The sequence below is a fragment of the Lynx canadensis genome, chromosome X (genome assembly GCF_007474595.2).
Source record: "Lynx canadensis isolate LIC74 chromosome X, mLynCan4.pri.v2, whole genome shotgun sequence".
Classification (NCBI taxonomy): Eukaryota; Metazoa; Chordata; class Mammalia; order Carnivora; family Felidae; genus Lynx; species Lynx canadensis.
The window spans coordinates 84042022-84060838 of record NC_044321.2 but is presented as its reverse complement, the minus strand read 5'-3'; the positions used below and the strand labels follow the sequence as shown (position 1 = coordinate 84060838).

Below are 18817 nucleotides of genomic sequence, written 5' to 3'. Positions count from 1 at the left end.
TCAGATTAGGGCAGTCTTAGAGGCTGCTCCAACAACCACTTTAGACTGAAAGGTATCTCAGAATCCACGCTGAGTTGGAAGCCAAATTCATTCACTCCCATACCTCAAATGCCAACCCATTTATAGAGAATAGATGCATGTCTGAAGCATATTTCCCTCACTGCAATAAATGCTACAACATGACATCCCAGGAGGAGTCAGTTACCCTCCTTTTACTCCAAACCACATACTCAGGACTCAAATACAGGGAAGCCTGGGGCTCTTGTTTTGAAATATAAGCAGTCCACAAGGTTAATAAGTACTTCTCACTATTATGATGTAGTGCATCCTAATCATTTTAGAAATTAGATTATCATCTGGTTCACCTTAGATCTAACCCTGTCGTTTGGGGTACCTTAAATCCTCAGAGTTGAGCTTTAAACCACACATTGTTTGCTCTCCTGACTCACAACCATATGAATGAATGAATGAATGAGGTAGGAAAGAAAATATTGGAACCAAGTGATAGAGTTGGCTCCATTGAGAAAACTGAAGGTTGGTAATAGATTGGAATCAAAGGGACACAGTTTTATAGAGTAAATACAGTGTTTTCTCAGGGTACAAGGTCACATATAGTGTGGTGATGTCTGTTGTCAAATACATCTCAGAACCATGAAGAAGCTATATGGATTGATTGGGCTGTATGCCCAGAGTCTTGGTCTTTGTCAGGCAGGGTCCAAAGAAGGTTCTGTGGAATCTGAAGCTTATACAATTTAGATGGCTTTCTTTTAAAATAATACAAAATCCATCATGAAAGTGAATATTTATTTAGAATGATAATGTATAACGTGTTAAAGTTATGACAACTACAATAAGCAAAAATTCCAAATTATAATATATGTGTGTGTGTATAATTTTTTTTTACAGAAACACTACTTTGGAGGCTGCACAATCTGAAGTATGATAAAGTGACAATCCAAAGTGAAAGGTATAATAGTTTTATTGCAAATCAAAACATAAAACATTTGTAACTTTTACATAAACATGTGGCCATGTGAACACATAACAAAAACCCAAGAATGGTATGTGTCTCACTCAGTAAAAACGCAGACAGGTAAACGTTAAGCCTTTAGCATTTATTTTTACATCTATTTTTAAAAATAAAGCAGCTCTCCTAATATTTATTCTCACTAAAGTCTTGTTTCAAGTTAGAATAAACAATTCATTGGCTTCAAACTTTAACTTTTAATTGTATATTTTAAATCATATTCAGATAACTGTCAATTTTGGCCAAATGAAGGCTTTTTCTGTGACCCATTTCCAAATTCACAGATTCTAGTCCATCTACTCTTTCTAGTAGCTTGGAATAACGTACCAGTTGGCATTTATACTATTGGAACCAACTAGAACTATTTTACGAATAAGCCAGATGCTGAAGATTGGTTGGTTTGAAACAAATGACTGTATATTGAGAGATACAAGACTCAGAACAAAGTGCTTGCATTTCTATAGTTTATATCAAATTAGATGGGCTTTTAAGCAGTCAGTCCGGATTCATTCATCTAGAGTAGCCAGACCATGAATACAATGACTCTAGCTGCCTTTCACATGTGATCAGACGGCTATATTAAGATACAGTCTCACTGTTAATAATGAAGACAGCCAAAAGGCAAGAAACCATTCAACTATTGAATAAAAGACACTCCATAAATGGTATTTCAGGGAAACATAAAATGAACAATCCTGTTCAAGGCTGCCAAAATTATTTTCTGCATGCTGAGATGTTATTCACACACAGAAAGACTGCATGCAGGTAATCTATTTACTTTATTTTTGAATTCCAGACTGTTATCTTGCAAAAGCAATTGCAGTTAGTTATAGTATATAGCAAAGCATCTCTCTATCTTTGGTTCCACATCTCAGAGATATTTTTTTCCAAAAATAAATAGGCGTGGCAGGAAAAATAATTCAACTAGCTTAAGAGAAAACCCAATATTTTATAAAAATTAAGCAAAAAATATATGTGATGTTCTTTAGACTTTTTTTCTAATTATCTCTGTTAATATCTAACACCAGTACAATTTTAATATTAAAATGATTGTGCACACTGTATTTAACTATACAGCATAGACACAAAAATGTCAAAAAACAAAACAGTACTTTCCCTTAAAAATAATTTAGGAATTATGCATTCTAAAAATGTATGGGAAAGTAGAACTGCTGATATATGTTAGTAAAATTGACTTTGAAGAAGTGTAAGAAAAGAAAACAAAAATGTAGTAATAGTCACAAATCCTAGAGATCTAAAAAAAAAAAGTGAATACATTACCCAAACTTTCTCATTTCTGGAAAATATATGTTAGAATTGCTCAGCGACTTTTTAAAACTAATATGTATGTAATTTTTCTGTTATGGTTGGGATTCTCAAGAGATTTAATGAGACTCATTTGTTAATGGTTTCCGTCTCTTTTCAAATAAGATTTTTGCATCAAATAATTCTCTTTCCCTGTATCCTAGGGATGGTCCCTTTAGATACTTTGCTTCAGCTGCCTTGTAATCTAATCCATCAACAGCAGAAATTGAACAAATGATAGCTTCTGGCAGAAGAACTTCCAGGATAAATTTAATTTTATCATCTCTTATCACAGTCAGCATTCTTTCATCTATTTGTTTGTAGACTTCTTGTAAATAGTTCACCACCTCATCCAACTGATCTTCATCCTCAAAGTATGTTTCAATACAGGGAGTGAACCTATTTGCGTTCAAAAATGATTTCAGCCACCTGGATCCTTTTGTACCTTTTAAAATGGCTAGAAGATGGTTCTCTGTTCCCTTTGCATTCACAATGAAGTCCACTAAGTTCTTGTTGGCTCGGTCCCGAGCAGCCTTCATTCGGTCAGGAAGAATTTTCTGGAAGGACATTTTCTTGGTCTGGGAAGTCGCAACCATCTGTTCCACAGGATTCTCATTATGCAGCTTAGGAAATAAGTTCCTGAAGGTATCCTGTTTGATTACTTTCCTAATCGGATAACTAATATCAGCAGCATAATACTCAAGGAAAGAGCCTGCAAAAGAACCACAACCTATTCTTACTCTGTAGTCACAAATCAGCGAGATACACCAGTCAATACTTTCACTGTATTCTTCTCTGGCTTTATCCACTAGTGCTTGTTTCTCTTTACAATCAAATTTCTTTAATCTTCTAAAAGGCACCCTAATACCTCTCTTTTCAGGATTCATATTTGCCTCAACAAAAAGCACACTTGCTTTTCTCTCCTTTCTCCTGATGCTCTTCACCACTGCTGGCCAAAATGGATATTTTTGATATTTAAACCAGACTATCATTCCTGTTTCAAATGAACGAGGCTCATAATTAAAAACAAAGCGTGGAAGTTCTTCATCTTCCTCATTCTCATCTACTATGGAAGTATCAATAGGATTTAGATGCACTGACTTATCAGAAGCTTGAAGGTCTTCTCCAAGTTCTTCAAAATCCAGTCTCTGAGGATTTCTTTCATTATTCACAAGAAGGAGTGAATAATCCAGGACGTTGTTAGAGGCACTAAATGAAACTTGACATTCCCATGAACAATGCCTGGGGGATGTCACAGCACTTGCTTCTGATTCTGCAGTTTGATTCTGGCTGGTATCTGAGCACGGATTTGAAGGGCCCTCTCCAGGATCTTCAATATTCTCTGAGAAGGAAGAGCATTCAGAGGAAATAGCCTGGGTCTCTGGGCAAATGTCCTGTGCCTCCTCTTTCAAAGCTTTCGGCACAGTGAGTGTATCTAATGGCAAAGTTGGAGTGAACTTTTCATCTTTAACACATACATCCTCCTCTTTGATTGTGGAATGCAAAGGCATAACTGTTGAGATATCAATCTCTTTCTTGCTTTCCTTTTCATCATCATCTTCTGAAAGTGAAGGAAATCTCTGGCACCAGCTGGAGTTTTCTGATGACTTTGTTTCCATTTCACTTGGAAGAGTATCAGTGGTTGCATGCACCTGTGATTTATCATCATACAGGGAATCATTATTCTCTAATGATACTAACGAGGATGTTGCATTTTTACTTTCCTCAAGACATTCTGATAAGTCTCCTTCATGCTTCCGGTACTTTTTATGAGGGGGTGAATCAGAAAGTTTTTGTGGATCATTTTGAGACAGAGTAGTGGTTTCTTTGTCATATGAACTGCTTGCTTGACTCAAATATATTCTTTCATTCAGAATATCCAGTGCCACTTTTAATGACCTTTCATAGGCTGTTTCCGCTCTAGGTGGAGTGCTGACTTCTGACTGTGCTGCTAGTGAGGAGGCAATGGCTTCAATTTGAGATTTATTTAGAATCTTTGTTTCCGTGCTTTCCACTTTAATTTTTTCATCTAGTGAGAGTATTTGAACTTCTAGGGAAAATGCCTTTTTTCTTTTACTGTTTGATGAAGTCTCATATCCAGACAAAACTTTTGCCGGCCATAACTGGTCTTTCCAGTTGCACAGGACATACTCGGCATCCATTATGATTTATATACGTGTGCCAAGAGGTTATTATCAGAGATTGAGGTGTCTGGCTATTCTTGACTCTGCTAAGACAGTTTCAACCAAAAGCAATACTCTGATCAAAGCCTCTTTTGTGTTAGAACTACAAAGGATATACAGCTTGTGTCACCTGTTCTTCTCCAGCTGAATTTCTCAAGGATGCTTGAACATGTTGTTTGAATGGGACAATATGGAGGATACTAGAATAAGTCAAAGGAAAAGAAGAAAGGTATCAGCAAGTAGAGGTGGGCAATTGCAAACAGAGAAGTAAAAGAAAGAACAATGCTCAATGGGGTATCAATTGGGAGGAGAAAAAAGCAACATAATGTAAGATGGGGGACAAGAATTGGAGAAATGTTTTTATAATATCTCAAATTCAAAAACTTGCCCTTATCACATGATTATTAAGGAGTAAATTTGTATACATAATGGCAGAGGTGGAAGAGGTTGCAGTGATATGTCAGGGAGTCTATGTTATTAGATGCTTTGGGACTTAGGTGTCCCCTAATGTTTTACCTAGGCCAGTGGGACTCTAAACTATGCACGCATCAGAATAATTTGGAGCACTTGATAAAACTACATTTCTAGCTCCTATCCCGAGAGTTATATTCAGAGGGTCTAGATAGGACCCAACATTTTATATTTCTAAAAAGTTCTCAAGTGATTCTAATGCTTCTGGTCCAGGAACTCCTTGAGAAGCACTGTTCTAGATGAACAAACAGCTTTATAATTTTTAAGCTGTAAACAAATGTTTCTCTGTTCACCCAAAGCAGACAGACAAAGATAATAGGATTATGTATTTCCTGGACTCAGACAACATACAATGACCTTGTTAAAAGCATGAACTTAGGAGGCAGAGATTCAGAATGACTGCTATGTTCACTTATTAGGATAGTTATCAAGGATTTCTTGAGAGTCAGGTAGCTGACTAGGACCTCATAGTAGAAATCTTAATAGCCTTTTGCATAATTTTTTCATAGTGGTTAAACACATGAGATTCTTTCCCCAAAATGGAAACTCTGATACTTAATTATGAAATGTTATGGCTATAGAACAGGGAGCAAAATAAATTATATCTCATATGCTCAAACAAACATAATTTTAATATGAAATGTGGGTTTTAATTTAAAATGGTATGGTTGCAGAGCAGGAAGCAACATGAATTACACCACATGTTCTCAACATATTTTTAATGTGAAATGTTTCATGAAATGGAAAGTGCCTTACCCAACTTGTGACTCGTGAAGGTTGTGTCCCTATGATCTGGTTGTCTCCATTCGTACTCTAAAAGGAGGGAAGCTGTCCAAAAAGAGACAAGCCAATTAAATGGAAAAGGCATAAAGAAACTTCCCTACCAAAACTTTAGCAGGCATGTCATTCTGAAACACAGAAATGGGATGAAATCTCATCTATGACATAGATACCATGTTTATTTTCCTTCTTGTTCTTATTATTTAAATACACTCTCTGTGATACAATTATGCTATTTGGTTCATGCTGAAATAATCTCTCAGGAAAACTGTAAGGTAGGGATAAGAGAGAAGGGAAGTAACAACTACCTTGTGTCTATTATGAGCCAGACTATAGACCTTTGTTTGAATCTTCACATCGATCACCATGTGTATTTTTCCTTCTTTAAATATATAATTTTCTCAACAGAATTTTGATTACACTCGATATACTGTATCATAGTTCACTAATACAAATATGTGTCATTGTTCTGTTCGCCTACTTCAAAAAATGGTTGCCTGGAGAAATTCAGGAAACCTGGCAAGTGCCATCTTGTGACCAAAACCAGAACTGCAGCCTCCTGGAGAAGTACAGACAAGGCCTCAATCACTATCAGATCCTTCTCATGACAGAAGGGTGGGAACTGCATTTAGCCAGCCAGGAGCCTTCCCAGGTTTCTATAATTTTTGTTATAAGCTTTTATTTTGTTTTTTTTTTTTTATTTATTTTTTTTGTTATTTTTATGTTATTTTATTTTGTTATAAGATTTTATTGTATAGAATTACAACAGGATTATAATGTCTTCAACTATAATATTTCTGGTTGTAAAAATATCCAGAAGCAAACTTAAAAGATACAAAAAGATATATGCAAAATAAAGTACAGCTCTATACAAATATTCACTAGGAATATTTTCTCTTTCCAGAATTTTTACATGTATAAATGAATGCATATAATTTCAAACCAACTTCAGATCTCAAGAGCAGAGTTTGAACATCATTCTACATAAATTATTTTCCACATGATATTTCATGAATTACTTAAAATGATATTTTTCCCACATTTGCAACATTTTATGTTAGTATTTTCCCTTATGATGTAAAATCAAGTAAATGAATAAACATATATTAATACTATTTTAAATAGAGAGCAGTAAAGCTAGCTCTGTATCTCCAACTACGCAAATAATCCCATTAATACTGTGGCAGACACATTTTCCGTGATTTGGTTGCAAGTCCTGTAGTAGCATACACATGTTTCACTAACATACATATTTAATTTTAAGTGAAGTCATATGATAAATGTTATGATATAATTTGGTTTTCTCACTTCATACCATTTATTTCTCAGACATTTCAAATCACCAGATGTAGGAGTTCATGTTGCTATTCTCCAGATACATAGTACACCATGCTTTGTAACAATTTTAAAAACTGTTTATAGAAATAAACCATTGTATCTCACTCTTAGATCACAGCCCTGCTGACCACAGCCATATCTGTGGTCTGGAAGAATTAGCTGCAAGGAGAACATATGCAAGTCTGTAGCCTGTAACACATGCAACCAGGTTACATGTTTGATCAGGTCTAGAAAAATTTCCACTATTGGCAAAAAAAAGGGGGGGTATGTTTGCATGTCTGCATGTATCTATGAATGCTTGCTTATGTGTTTGAAACAAAATAGGCATGTTGCTTCAGCTTTATTTTTCTTTCCTGATTATAAAAATAATCATGGCAACAAATTTGACAATAAATTTCATATTAAAAAAATAAAATAAAATTTTCTAAATTTTGAAAAAAAATAATCATGGGAAAACCTATTCTAAAGATGCTGAAATACACTAAAAAAATAACATTAATATAGTAACCTGACCACCCAGAAATGCTAACATGGGAGTTTATTTTCTCCCAGGTTTTGCTTCTACTCACACATATATACATGCATATATATGTGCAAATGTCTTCACTCAGCTACATACATGCTCCCCTTTCCATATTCATGTACATATGACACATACATAGTATTTCTATATGGTAATCAATTCACAGGAGTATTTCCCCCAAGTTGTTAAATATTTTTATCTATCATTTTTGTGTGTAACTTAATAAATGCTTAAAAATTCAAACAGTAACAGAATGTCTAACAATATAAACAAGTGATGCCAAGTCAATAAATTAGCATGAACGGCCATGTTGCACAGAGGCCTTAATATAGAGGCTGTAATCTGATCACCCCTTCTCTTACTGTAGACTTTTAAAGCATTGGGAGATACAACATTTCCAAAGGATTAAGTCCTTCAAAACACCAGCAATTCTCTGAAAAGCACATACCTTTCCCACCACTCCAAGACCACCCTCCTTGTTTTTCTCATCTCTACTCCAGGGCCCTGAGAAGTCCCTAGAAAATAATTAGCTTTAAGACAGCCATTACCTTGAAGCTTCTTGTCAGCTGCAGACTGGTGAAATGCAGCTCCTCCCCCAAGACTGGCCAGGCACAGCTCACTTCCAAGCTTCTCAGAGAATTCTCCGCCCAGTCCCTGTGATGGGGATGACAGAGGCACCTCCCTGAATCAGAGAAGGGAGAATTGCCAAGTTAAACTAGTGAAGTATGAAAGGGTAAAATGTTTTTTTTCCCAAAGAACTTTAAAGTGGAATAGCAACAAGTGCCTGTTTAATTTCCACTCAACTCTGACAGCGTGCAATTTTTGGATAAAAAGAGGTTAGCAAACCACTTTACTAAAACACAAAAATCTAGTTTAAAATATTCCTAACATATTTTTTTCCTTGCCTTCTTTGGTACCTTACCTTTGCAGGTAAATTTTACAGCCCAGCTGTTAAACCTCCAATAAAATAGCTCATTAGGGGTCTTGACTGGGAATGCACTAAAAGTGTACCTTATTTTAGAGAGATTGCTTTATATATTTTTTTTCTTTTTCCATGACACGGTAAATCTCTCCTTTTATTGTTTTTCTATTAAATGCTTTAGAAAAGTTTCAGAGAATTCTTCACAAACATGGGTATTTCTGACTAAAGGCTGAGAATCACTGGTTTTGCAGGAAAGTACCCATTTCACATACCCTCATCAATAATTGGAAATTCCTTCTTTTATTTTGTTGGTATTTTTCACTCAGGCAATTCAATGTGGGGATAATTAATTTATAAAAATTTACATGTCTTTGTATGTCTGAAATGTATTTTGTTGTTTTTTTTTTTAATTTTTTAAATGTTTGTTTATTTTTGAGAGAGTGAAAGATAGGGTATGAGGGGGCAGAGAGAGAGGGAGACACAGAATTAGAAGCAGGGTCCAGGCTCTGAGCTGTCATCACAGAGCCTGATGTGGGTCTAGAATTCACAAGCTGTGAGACCATGACCTGAGCTGAAGTCAGACGCTTAACCAACTGAGCCACACAGGTACCCTTGAAAGGTATTTTGTAAATTTTATTCATTAAAATTTTCCTGTGTTAAATTTAAATTTAGATTTCCTGATTTAACTTAGAAAGCCAATTTTCAATATCATTAGTGATAATTTGGGGATGAAGATATTTAAGGATGACATGTTTTATTTGGCCACTCTATCATGTAATATATAACATATATATTATAAAAATCTACCATTATATAAGGATTAACATTGGAACAGTAAGTATCAATAAATTAATGAAGGTCATCTCTAGACTGGTATATTATTGGGGGCTCTAACAATTAGAGTATGTAATGTTCTGTATATAAACAACCCCTAAATCTCAGAGGCTCAGCCACAGAAGTTTATTTTCCTGATGTCAAAATAAAATGCAAGCCATCATGTTGCTATTATAGGGAGGGAGCTCTATTCCAAGGAGTCATTAAGAGACTCAAACTTCTTCCATCCTATGGCTATACCATCTTCTTTAGCCTTGAAGTCCTCAACTGCATTTTTTTTCTGCATCTGGCTAGCAATCTTATAAAGAGGGAGGCTGGAGAATACTGTGGCAGGTTTTAGGGACAGGTCTAGCAAACATCACTGCTAGTCACAGTCAACTAGCTAGAACTGCCATAGAGCCTCGGGGAGGCAGTCTCCCTGTGACCCAAGAGAAAAATGAAATGGAGTTTGGTGAGCCCCTTAGCATTCTCTCTGCCAAAGTTTTGAAAGTTTTCCCTTTCAATCTTTTATAGATTTCCTTTATTGTTTAATGTTTTTTTGTTTACAACCACATATCATAGTTATAATGACTGCGTCAGAAACTTCTAGTTGCTCACCCAAAATCCACTGTTTCCATTTGTCCTCATTAGCAGAACCCCAGTCGCATTCAGGGTACAGTGTAAACTCTTAAAATACTACTTTTTCCAGACTCTCTTACTGTACAAGCCATGGTCATATGATGGAATTTCTTGCCAAAGAATGTAAGCAGAAATACTTGTAAAGATTCCAGAGAAGGTACTTCCAGATGGAGTAAACAGCCAACTTGGGCTTTTTTCACTTTCCTTCTTTCTCTTGCTTCCCCCCTAGAATTTGACCTTGGTGGAATTCAGACAGTCATTCTGGACCAAGTGATGTAGAAAAAAGATGAAACTCACTAGGGATGGAAGATCCTGAACCCCTCAATAATGGGGCCAGCTCATTCCTATAACTTAATGACACAATAAACTTCTATCTTATGTAAATCACTGTGTTTTCCAGTCTCTCTTTCTAGTAGCAGAACAAAACAGTCGATCTTGTAATCACTAACAAAAATAATATCATTTTTATTACAGAATTAATAGTTTTCAAAGCTTTCAAGGTATTACTATATAATGTAAAGAGATTCCACTATATATTTTATAAATGAAATATTTATTATCCTTTCTTCTCATTTCACATGTTTAGAAAAAAACAAATGCAAATAAAGTATGCCCATTACATCAAAACTATACTTTCTTTCATTTGTCTATTTTCTATATTGCACATGAATCAAGAAATGCTACATTACCTTACCATTTTCCAAACAAAATGCAAAGGAAAAGATTAATTCCTTGGATAATATTTTATGTTTTATTGTTCTATATAGCAGGAGGTGGAAAGGAATGATAACCAATAATAAAAAAGCTATTATTACTACTATTATTATAATGAAGATATATAATAATTATGAATATAATAATATTTAATACCTGTTCCCAGCACTCAACATATTATCTCATTTAATAATCAGATGGTTATTTCATGGAGAGTCCCATAACTAACTCATTCTGCACAACAGTAGTATTATTCATAATAATGACAAAAATTGGGGTGCAAGGTGGCTCAGTCAGTTAAGCATCTGACTCTTGATTTTCCCTCAGGTCATGATCTCACCATTTGTGAGACTGAGCCCCGCATCGGGTCCTGCACTGACACTGTGGAGCCTGCTTGGGATTCTATCTCACCTTCTCTCTCTGCCCCTCCCTCTCACTCTCTCTTTCTCAAAAACAAATAAATAAACATTAAAAAAATGATAAAAATTATAGAAGCCAGAAGTGTTTCTTACCATGTGCCAGGTGTTCTACCAGCTGCTCTGTATACACCATCTCTCTTAATTCTCATAAAATCTTGTTAGGTGGGTGTTATGAGTATTCCCATTTTGTAGATAAGGCTTTAGAGAGGTTAATGAATGTTTACAAGGATATCTAGAGAGCATGTGGTGCATGGAATTTTAATCCAGGTACTTTAACTCTAGAGTCCATGCTCTTAATCACTAAGATACACTGTACCTACCCCACTGCAAATGGAAAAGTGCTCTATAAATGTGCCTGGATGAACAGGTGAATTAGTTAATGTTGAAATAATTATGTATGGGGAGTTGACAGAACCTCTTGATAAGTATAGAGAGAACCTGTGACTTGTTTCTAATCAATAGAATTTGGCAAAAGTGATGGGATGTCACTCACTCCCATAATTATATTAGGTTATTTTGGAAGTTGAAGTTTTAAAAAGTACCATGTATAATATCATCAAAAACCAGGAAATACTAAGATAGAACAAATCTAACAAATACGTGCACAATTTGTATGCTGAAGACTTCAAAACACTGATGAAAGATATTAAAGAAGAACCTAAATAAATGAATATGTCATGTTCATTGACTATTTTTAGGATGTAACTTCTTCCCAAACCTATCAATAGAATCTTGATAATCTCAACCAAAATCCCAGCAGAAATTTTTTTTTTGTAGAAATTGGAAAGTTATCTCTATACATAGAAAAGCAATGGAACTAGAATAGGCAGACCATTTTTGGGAAGGAAATATGAAATTTGAAGACTCATGCTATTTGACTTTAAGATTACAGCAATCAAGTGTATTATTAATTAGTTATCAATTATTAATTATTATAGTGTACTATTAAAATTAAATAGACACATAGATAAATAGAACACAAATATATCAGCAAATATGGTCAACAGATTTTTGACAATGGTAATAAATGGAGAAATGATGGTCTTTTAAACAAATAGTGCTGGAAAAATTGGACATCATATGCAAAAATATTCGTCTTGACCCCTTATCTATGACCATATACAAAAATGAACTCAAAATGAATTACTGACCTAAATGTAAAAGCAAAAACTATAAAACTTCTAGTAGAAAACAAAGTAGAAAGCCTTTGAGGCCTTCATTTAAACAAAGATTTATTAAAACATAAAAAGCATGCACCATAAAAAATTTAATAAATTGGACTTGAAAACTTCTGCTTTTAGAAAAATAAGATGAAAATCCACAGGAGGATATATTTGCATAACATATATCTAATAAAGAACATTTATTCAGCATATAGAAGAAACTCTTATAATTTAACAATAAGATTAACAACCCAATAAAAAATGCACAATTTAAATAAGACCATCATCAAAGAAGATATATGAATATCAAGTGAACACATTGAAAGATGCTCAACACTATTAACAGTTAAGGATATGCAAGTAAAATCACAATAAGACATCACTTTATAAGAACGGCTAATATTAAAAAGAGAAAAATCCTGACAGTATCAACTGCTGGCAATGATGCAGAGCCACTAGAACTCATACACTGCTGGTGAAAATACAAGATATCACAGTTACTTTAGAAAACAGTATGGCAGTTTCTAACATAGTTAGACACACATTTACCACATAACCCAGAATCCCACTCCTAGGTATTTACCCAAGAGAAATAAAAACTTACATACACACAGAGATCTGTTCTGGAATGTTTATAACAACTTTAATCATAATCACCCCAAATTATAAATCTACTGGTGAGTAGATACACAAATTGTAGATATTAGAACACTTCTAAGCTATGATAACAAATTACTGATACAAACATCAACATGGGTAAATATCAGAAACATCATGCTAAGTAAAATAATCCAGATTAAAAAAAAACTATGTATTATATGGCTGCATTTATAAGACATTTTTGAAAATAAAAAACTATAAGGACAGAAATTAGATCAGTGGTCACCAGGAATTAGAGTGAGTATTGATTACAATGGGGCAAGAGGGAACAATTTGGAATTATAGTAATGATCTATAGCCTGACTGTATTCATCATTACATGACTACAGATCTTTGTGAAAACTCATCAAACTATACACTTAAAAGTCTTTAAGTCTATGTAAATTACACTTCAATAAATCTGAGCCTTAAAAAAGGCATTCAAAATCAGAATATGACCTATATAGGAAGACTGGATTTTACTGTGTAAGTAATGGGGATACATACAAGAGTTTGATATTCATTAGATGTTAGTTAACACACGACAAATGTCAAGAATCCAGATGACATCGTCACCTTACAGTTTGTAAACTTATCCTCATTGGCAGAGCTTTTAACTAAACTGAAGTTCTCACATAACCACTCAACTATGTGAATGGAAGGAAAAGAAGCAGTAAAAGCCAAAGTGTTATAATCTGGAGACAGAGATCCGGATAAGAAGTATGCCCCTCAATGAGAAAATATAAGCCAAATAATATACAAGAGAAAGAATGGTTATAGAATAAACAAATAGCAACACTCGTAAAAAACCATGAGGGGGCCATGAGCCCTGGTAAAGCAAGGAATTGCAGATACTACAAGGAATTTGCAGATATACAAAATATTGAATAGGCACAAACAAATAATGGACACTGGCTATAAACAAAGTTAAAATCTTATTATTAACGTTCACTGGCTGAATGTGAGCCCACCTGAAGAGGATGAACATTAGAAGAAAACTTACTAACAATGAACATCTCAGGTAAGAAAAAAGGCTAGCCAGATAGTGCATCCCTGCCAGAGCCAAAGGGACTCCATAATCTCTGGTCAAGTGTATGTGACCATGACAGGGAAAACAGGAAAAAAAAAAAAAAAAAAAAAAAACAGTGACTCAGGGGTCACAAGAAGATAAACCTGCCATGTCTGGAGATTTTGTATTCCCCAGATAATGCTAAAACCTACAAAGTGCTAACATTTGAAGCTGCTAGGAAATTAAGATTCAGGATGATGAAATGGGAAATATATTAAAAGAAATAAAATAAAGGAAAGGTTGATGAGGACCTCACAACTTCATCATTATAGCACATATCAAACAAAGCTTTCCTACACTTTGAAGTAGAGAGACTCAGCTATGTTCTTCTTAGGATTAACAAGCAAAGAGAAAGGACTGTATGGGATCTACCTTGGGGAACTTAAAAAAGGAATCCCCTTCCTGTTCTCTCCCCTCCACACTCCATTATTCTCAGAGACATCCATAGGGAAAGATCCAGGCTGAACCAAAATTATTTCTTGTTACCACTCTTAATAAATGTACTTATCAGTTTTATCAGTTTTTCAGACATATGACAGACTATTAAAAGATACAATGTCTAAATATCAGAGTTTCTCAGATAAGCATTACAGTAAGGTTGTTACGTGTTAGAAGTTTTCAAATAGATAAACAGACATGGGTTTGGGACCAGGTTCTAACTTTACTACCTGACTGGAGGGGCAACTGGTACTACTAGATATCAAAATATATTACAAGGAGGGGTGCCTGGGTGGCTCAGTTGGTTAGGTGTCCGACTTCAGCTCAGGTCATGATCTTGTGGTTTGTGAGTTCAAGCCCCGCATCAAGCTCTGTGCTGACAGCTCAGAGCCTGGAGCCTGCTTCGGATTCTGTATCTCCCTCTCTCTCTGCCCTTTCCCTACTTGCTCTCTGTCTCTGCCTCTCAAAAATGAGTAAACATTAAAAAAATTTTAAAGATAGAAAAATACATTACAAGGAAAAATAATTTGTAAAAGTTCAGTAACAGTCTAAGTGTGCATAGCAAGGATATGAACATAAGAAAGGGAAAATAAACAGAGTTCAAAATGAATCACTGAAGATCTGAATCTGTGTGTTATTGACTGGTACATCTGGATATAGATTAGAAATCTGAATCATTTATAAAAATCCTTAGGTCATTGGGCTATGTTTGACTGCCTAGGTAGCCACAAAAACAGTGATTTTAGAGGCCTCTATTGCCTTAGAGCTACTAACTAGTTTTCTCATTCAGCACTAATACATATCCTGCTGAAAACTTGTTAGGAAGCTTGAATTCGAATTCGAATTCGAATTCGTAATTTTGAATGGGAGATAATAAGAAAATATTTACTTAAACAGAAGGCAAAGAGAAAAGAAAATAAGCAAAAGGATTTCTTCTGTCAAAGAAGGAAGGTAGAAAATGAAAATGGAGAGGACATACAAAAAGATGAATAAATACCTGGCACCAAAAAACCCATATTGTGGTTGGGGAAAAATATTTGAAAATTCAAAAAAAGTTCTATAATTCTCCACTATGTAATACTTATTGTAGCTATTACATATAAAATATGAATGAGTATGTGTATGGTAGGGGATGGGGGGTGTTGGGGAATGTGTCAGGGAGACCATTTCTATTATTGGATATTTTGATACTTTGGGGCCTCTTGAGGTTAATTCTAGGGTAATCTTAAGTTCTTAAAGTTGCCAGTGCTGTTCTATCTACCCAAGGCAGTCATACGGATACTGGGGTTTGTACAGCACCATGACCTCATTAAGAAGATGAGCTTAGGAGTTAGATATTTTGAGAGGCTGCCATAGCTACCTACTGAATAGGGTAGTTCTCAAGGATTTCTTGAGAGTCAGACAGTTGGCAGAGACCTGAAAGTCTTCCATAAATACACTTCCATTTGTATAATTTCTTCATAGGAGTTCAACATATTTAATTCTTTTCTAACACTAGAATCTCTGACTTATAATTTAAAATGCTATCGGGGCGCCTGGGTGGCGCAGTCGGTTAAGCGTCCGACTTCAGCCAGGTCACGATCTCGCGGTCCGTGAGTTCGAGCCCCGCGTCAGGCTCTGGGCTGATGGCTCAGAGCCTGGAGCCTGTTTCCGATTCTGTGTCTCCCTCTCTCTCTGCCCCTCCCCCGTTCATGCTCTGTCTCTCTCTGTCCCAAAAATAAATAAACGTTGAAAAAAAAAATTTAAAATGCTATGGCTAGTGAGCCAGAATAAAAATAAAGTGTGCTGCATATTCTCAACTTAACCATGTTTTAACATGAAATGAGAAGAGTCTTACCCAATGTCACGTGGATCATGGAGGATCTGGTCCTGTAATCTGGTTGTCTTGATTCTCACTCCAGTTGCTTGTCCAGCAGAGCCATCTCCCTGCTCAGCACTTCTGAGGTTACACTGTGTTTCTGGGATTCAACTGAAATCGCATGCAGATTCCCCAGGTCATGCACATCTTTTATATTAACCTACACTGTTCAAAAGTAGACAGGGAATCAAACCAATTAAATGGAAAAGGTGTGGGGAGCCTGGGTGGCTCAGTCGGTTAAGCCTCTGACTTTGGCTCAGGTCATGATCTCACAGCTTATGGAGTCAAGCCACTTTTCAGGCTCTGTGCTGACAGCTCAGAGCCTGGAGCCTACTTCAAATTCTGTGTCTCCCTCTCTCTCTCTGCCCCTCCCCTGCTCACGCTCTGTCTCTCTCTCGCTCTCAAAAATAAACATTACAAAAATATAAAGGGCGCCTGTGTGGCTCAGTCCATTAAGTGTCGGACTTCAGCCCAGGTCATGATTTCATGGTTTGTGAGTTCGAACCCCACATTAGTCTCTGCTGACAGCACAGAGCCTGCTTTGGATCTTCTGTCTCCCTCTCTCTCTCTCTCAAAAATAAAATAAACATTAAATTTTTTTTTAAATGGAAAAGGTGTAAAGAAACTTCCCTACCACAATTTTAGCAGGTGTGTCATTCTGAAAAACAGGAATGAGACAAAATCTCATCTATGATATAGATGTCATGCTTATATTCTTTTGTTGTTGTTATTTGAAATGTTCTCTGTGCATTTCAGTTGTTATTTGGTTCATACTGATATCATCTTTATCAGTAAAAGGTGAGGTGAGGACAGAAGAGTAGGGAAATAACAATTGCCTTGTGTTTTCTATAGGCCAAATTCTATGTAGTTACTTTTAAAAAGAGTGCTTTCTGGTTGAGTTCTCACATCAGTCTTCATGTGGAGTTTTTTCTTCTAGACACATACGGTTTTTTTCAATAGAACTATAATCACATTCTACATGCCATCTCATAGTTTACTAATACAAAATGCGCTTCATGGCTTTGTTTCCACACTTCATAAAAACAGTTGCCTGGAAAAAATTTGGAAAATCTGGCAAGCGCCATCTTGTGACCAGTACCAGAACTGCACTGTATTACTGCCAGATCCTTTTGGAAGGGTGGAAACTACATGCTGCCAAGCCAGCAGTTTTCTCAGGCTTCTAGAATATACCATGCTTAAATTTAGAGTTTTGTTATGCATTATGCAAAAAATGGAATGCTAATGTCTACTTCCAATGGTCTGATAAAAAATTGCATACTTAATGAAAATTGAAAAGATTTGATTTATAAAAAGAAAGTATAATTCTAGAAAAATAATATTATTGTTTCCTGAATATTTTTCCATAATATTTATTTAAAAATATACCGGAATGCATATGATTTCAGACCAGCTTTTTTATCATGCTCAAGTGCATGGTTTGAAAGTTTTCCCATATCAGTAAGTATTTTCAATGTGATTTTTTAATGACTTGCTTCAAATGTAATTTCCCCCTAATTTATAAGATTTTACTTCAAACTTTTTTCCTGCTACTATTAAAAAATGAATAACTATGTATTAAGGATTATTTTTACGTAGAGATAGTAAAGACTGTCCTATGTCTATAACCACACAATCCCATTAGCAGCTGGCCTTATATTTTGGGGGATTTTGTTATACATGTTGTATTAAGGCAGTCCTTTATCTTTAAATGACATAATATAATGCTTGCCATTCTGTAATTTCCAGTTTTCACTTCATATTACTTCCCAGACATTTTTTCAAATCATCACATGTTCATACCTCCATTTGTCAGCTATATACCATTCAACTGTATGGATGCACCATGCCACATCATATTTTTAAAACTGCTCATAGAAATAAGCCAAATCCCCTGTCCCACTAATAAACTTAAAAGATATAGAAAAATGGTTCTTGCTGACCACAGCCATACCTGTGGCCTGAAAGAATGAGTTGCAAGGAGGACACACAGGCAGGGTGGTAGCCAACACAGCAACCAGGCTACGTGCTTGATCAGGTCCAGGAAAATCTCCACTATCGGCAAAAGACAAGGAGGGGGTATGTTTGCATGTCTGTTGTTGTGTCTGTGAACGTTTATGTGTCTGAAACCAGACAGGTACAGCGTTTCAGCTTTATGTTGCTCTTCTAAGTATAAAAATAATCATGGAACAAAATAATTCTAAAAATGCTGAAACCAAATAAAAATGTATTTTGAAATCCCCAGTAATCTAAACACTTCAGAGATGCTGACTGTTAGCATGGGAGTCTAGCTCTCTCTTTAATGAAAATGCATATATTTTTCACAAGTGTTATCACTCAACAGTATATATGAATCTCTTCCACATTCGATTGTGTACATTTATATTTGTGTTTGTATGTGCCAATCACTTTTTATGTTTACATTTTTCTCAGTTACTTTTTGTGTAGAATAATAAATGTTTACATCAAAATATAATTAAAATCTAACAAAAATAGAAACATGCATGCCACGTAAAAAA

The 18817-nt window shown here is 35.3% G+C and overlaps 1 protein-coding gene across 1 annotated transcript; it reads right to left on the bottom strand.

Moving 5' to 3' along the window:
• Positions 1-1016: 1016 nt before the first annotated feature.
• On the bottom strand, positions 1017-16464 carry PWWP3B (PWWP domain containing 3B). The gene is made up of 4 exons (XM_030306266.1): positions 16281-16464; positions 8176-8309; positions 5743-5814; positions 1017-4715 (listed from the first exon to the last, which is right to left on the bottom strand). Exon 4 carries the CDS (start codon positions 4492-4494, stop codon positions 2413-2415), a length of 2082 nt encoding a protein of 693 aa, XP_030162126.1. The 5' UTR covers positions 4495-4715; positions 5743-5814; positions 8176-8309; positions 16281-16464; the 3' UTR covers positions 1017-2412.
• Between the last annotated feature and the right edge of the window lie 2353 nt (positions 16465-18817).

Coding starts and splice junctions, on each gene's coding strand:
- PWWP3B (XM_030306266.1), bottom strand. CDS start 4,494: ATGGATGCCGAGTATGTCCTGTGCAACTGGAAAGACCAGTTATGGCCG.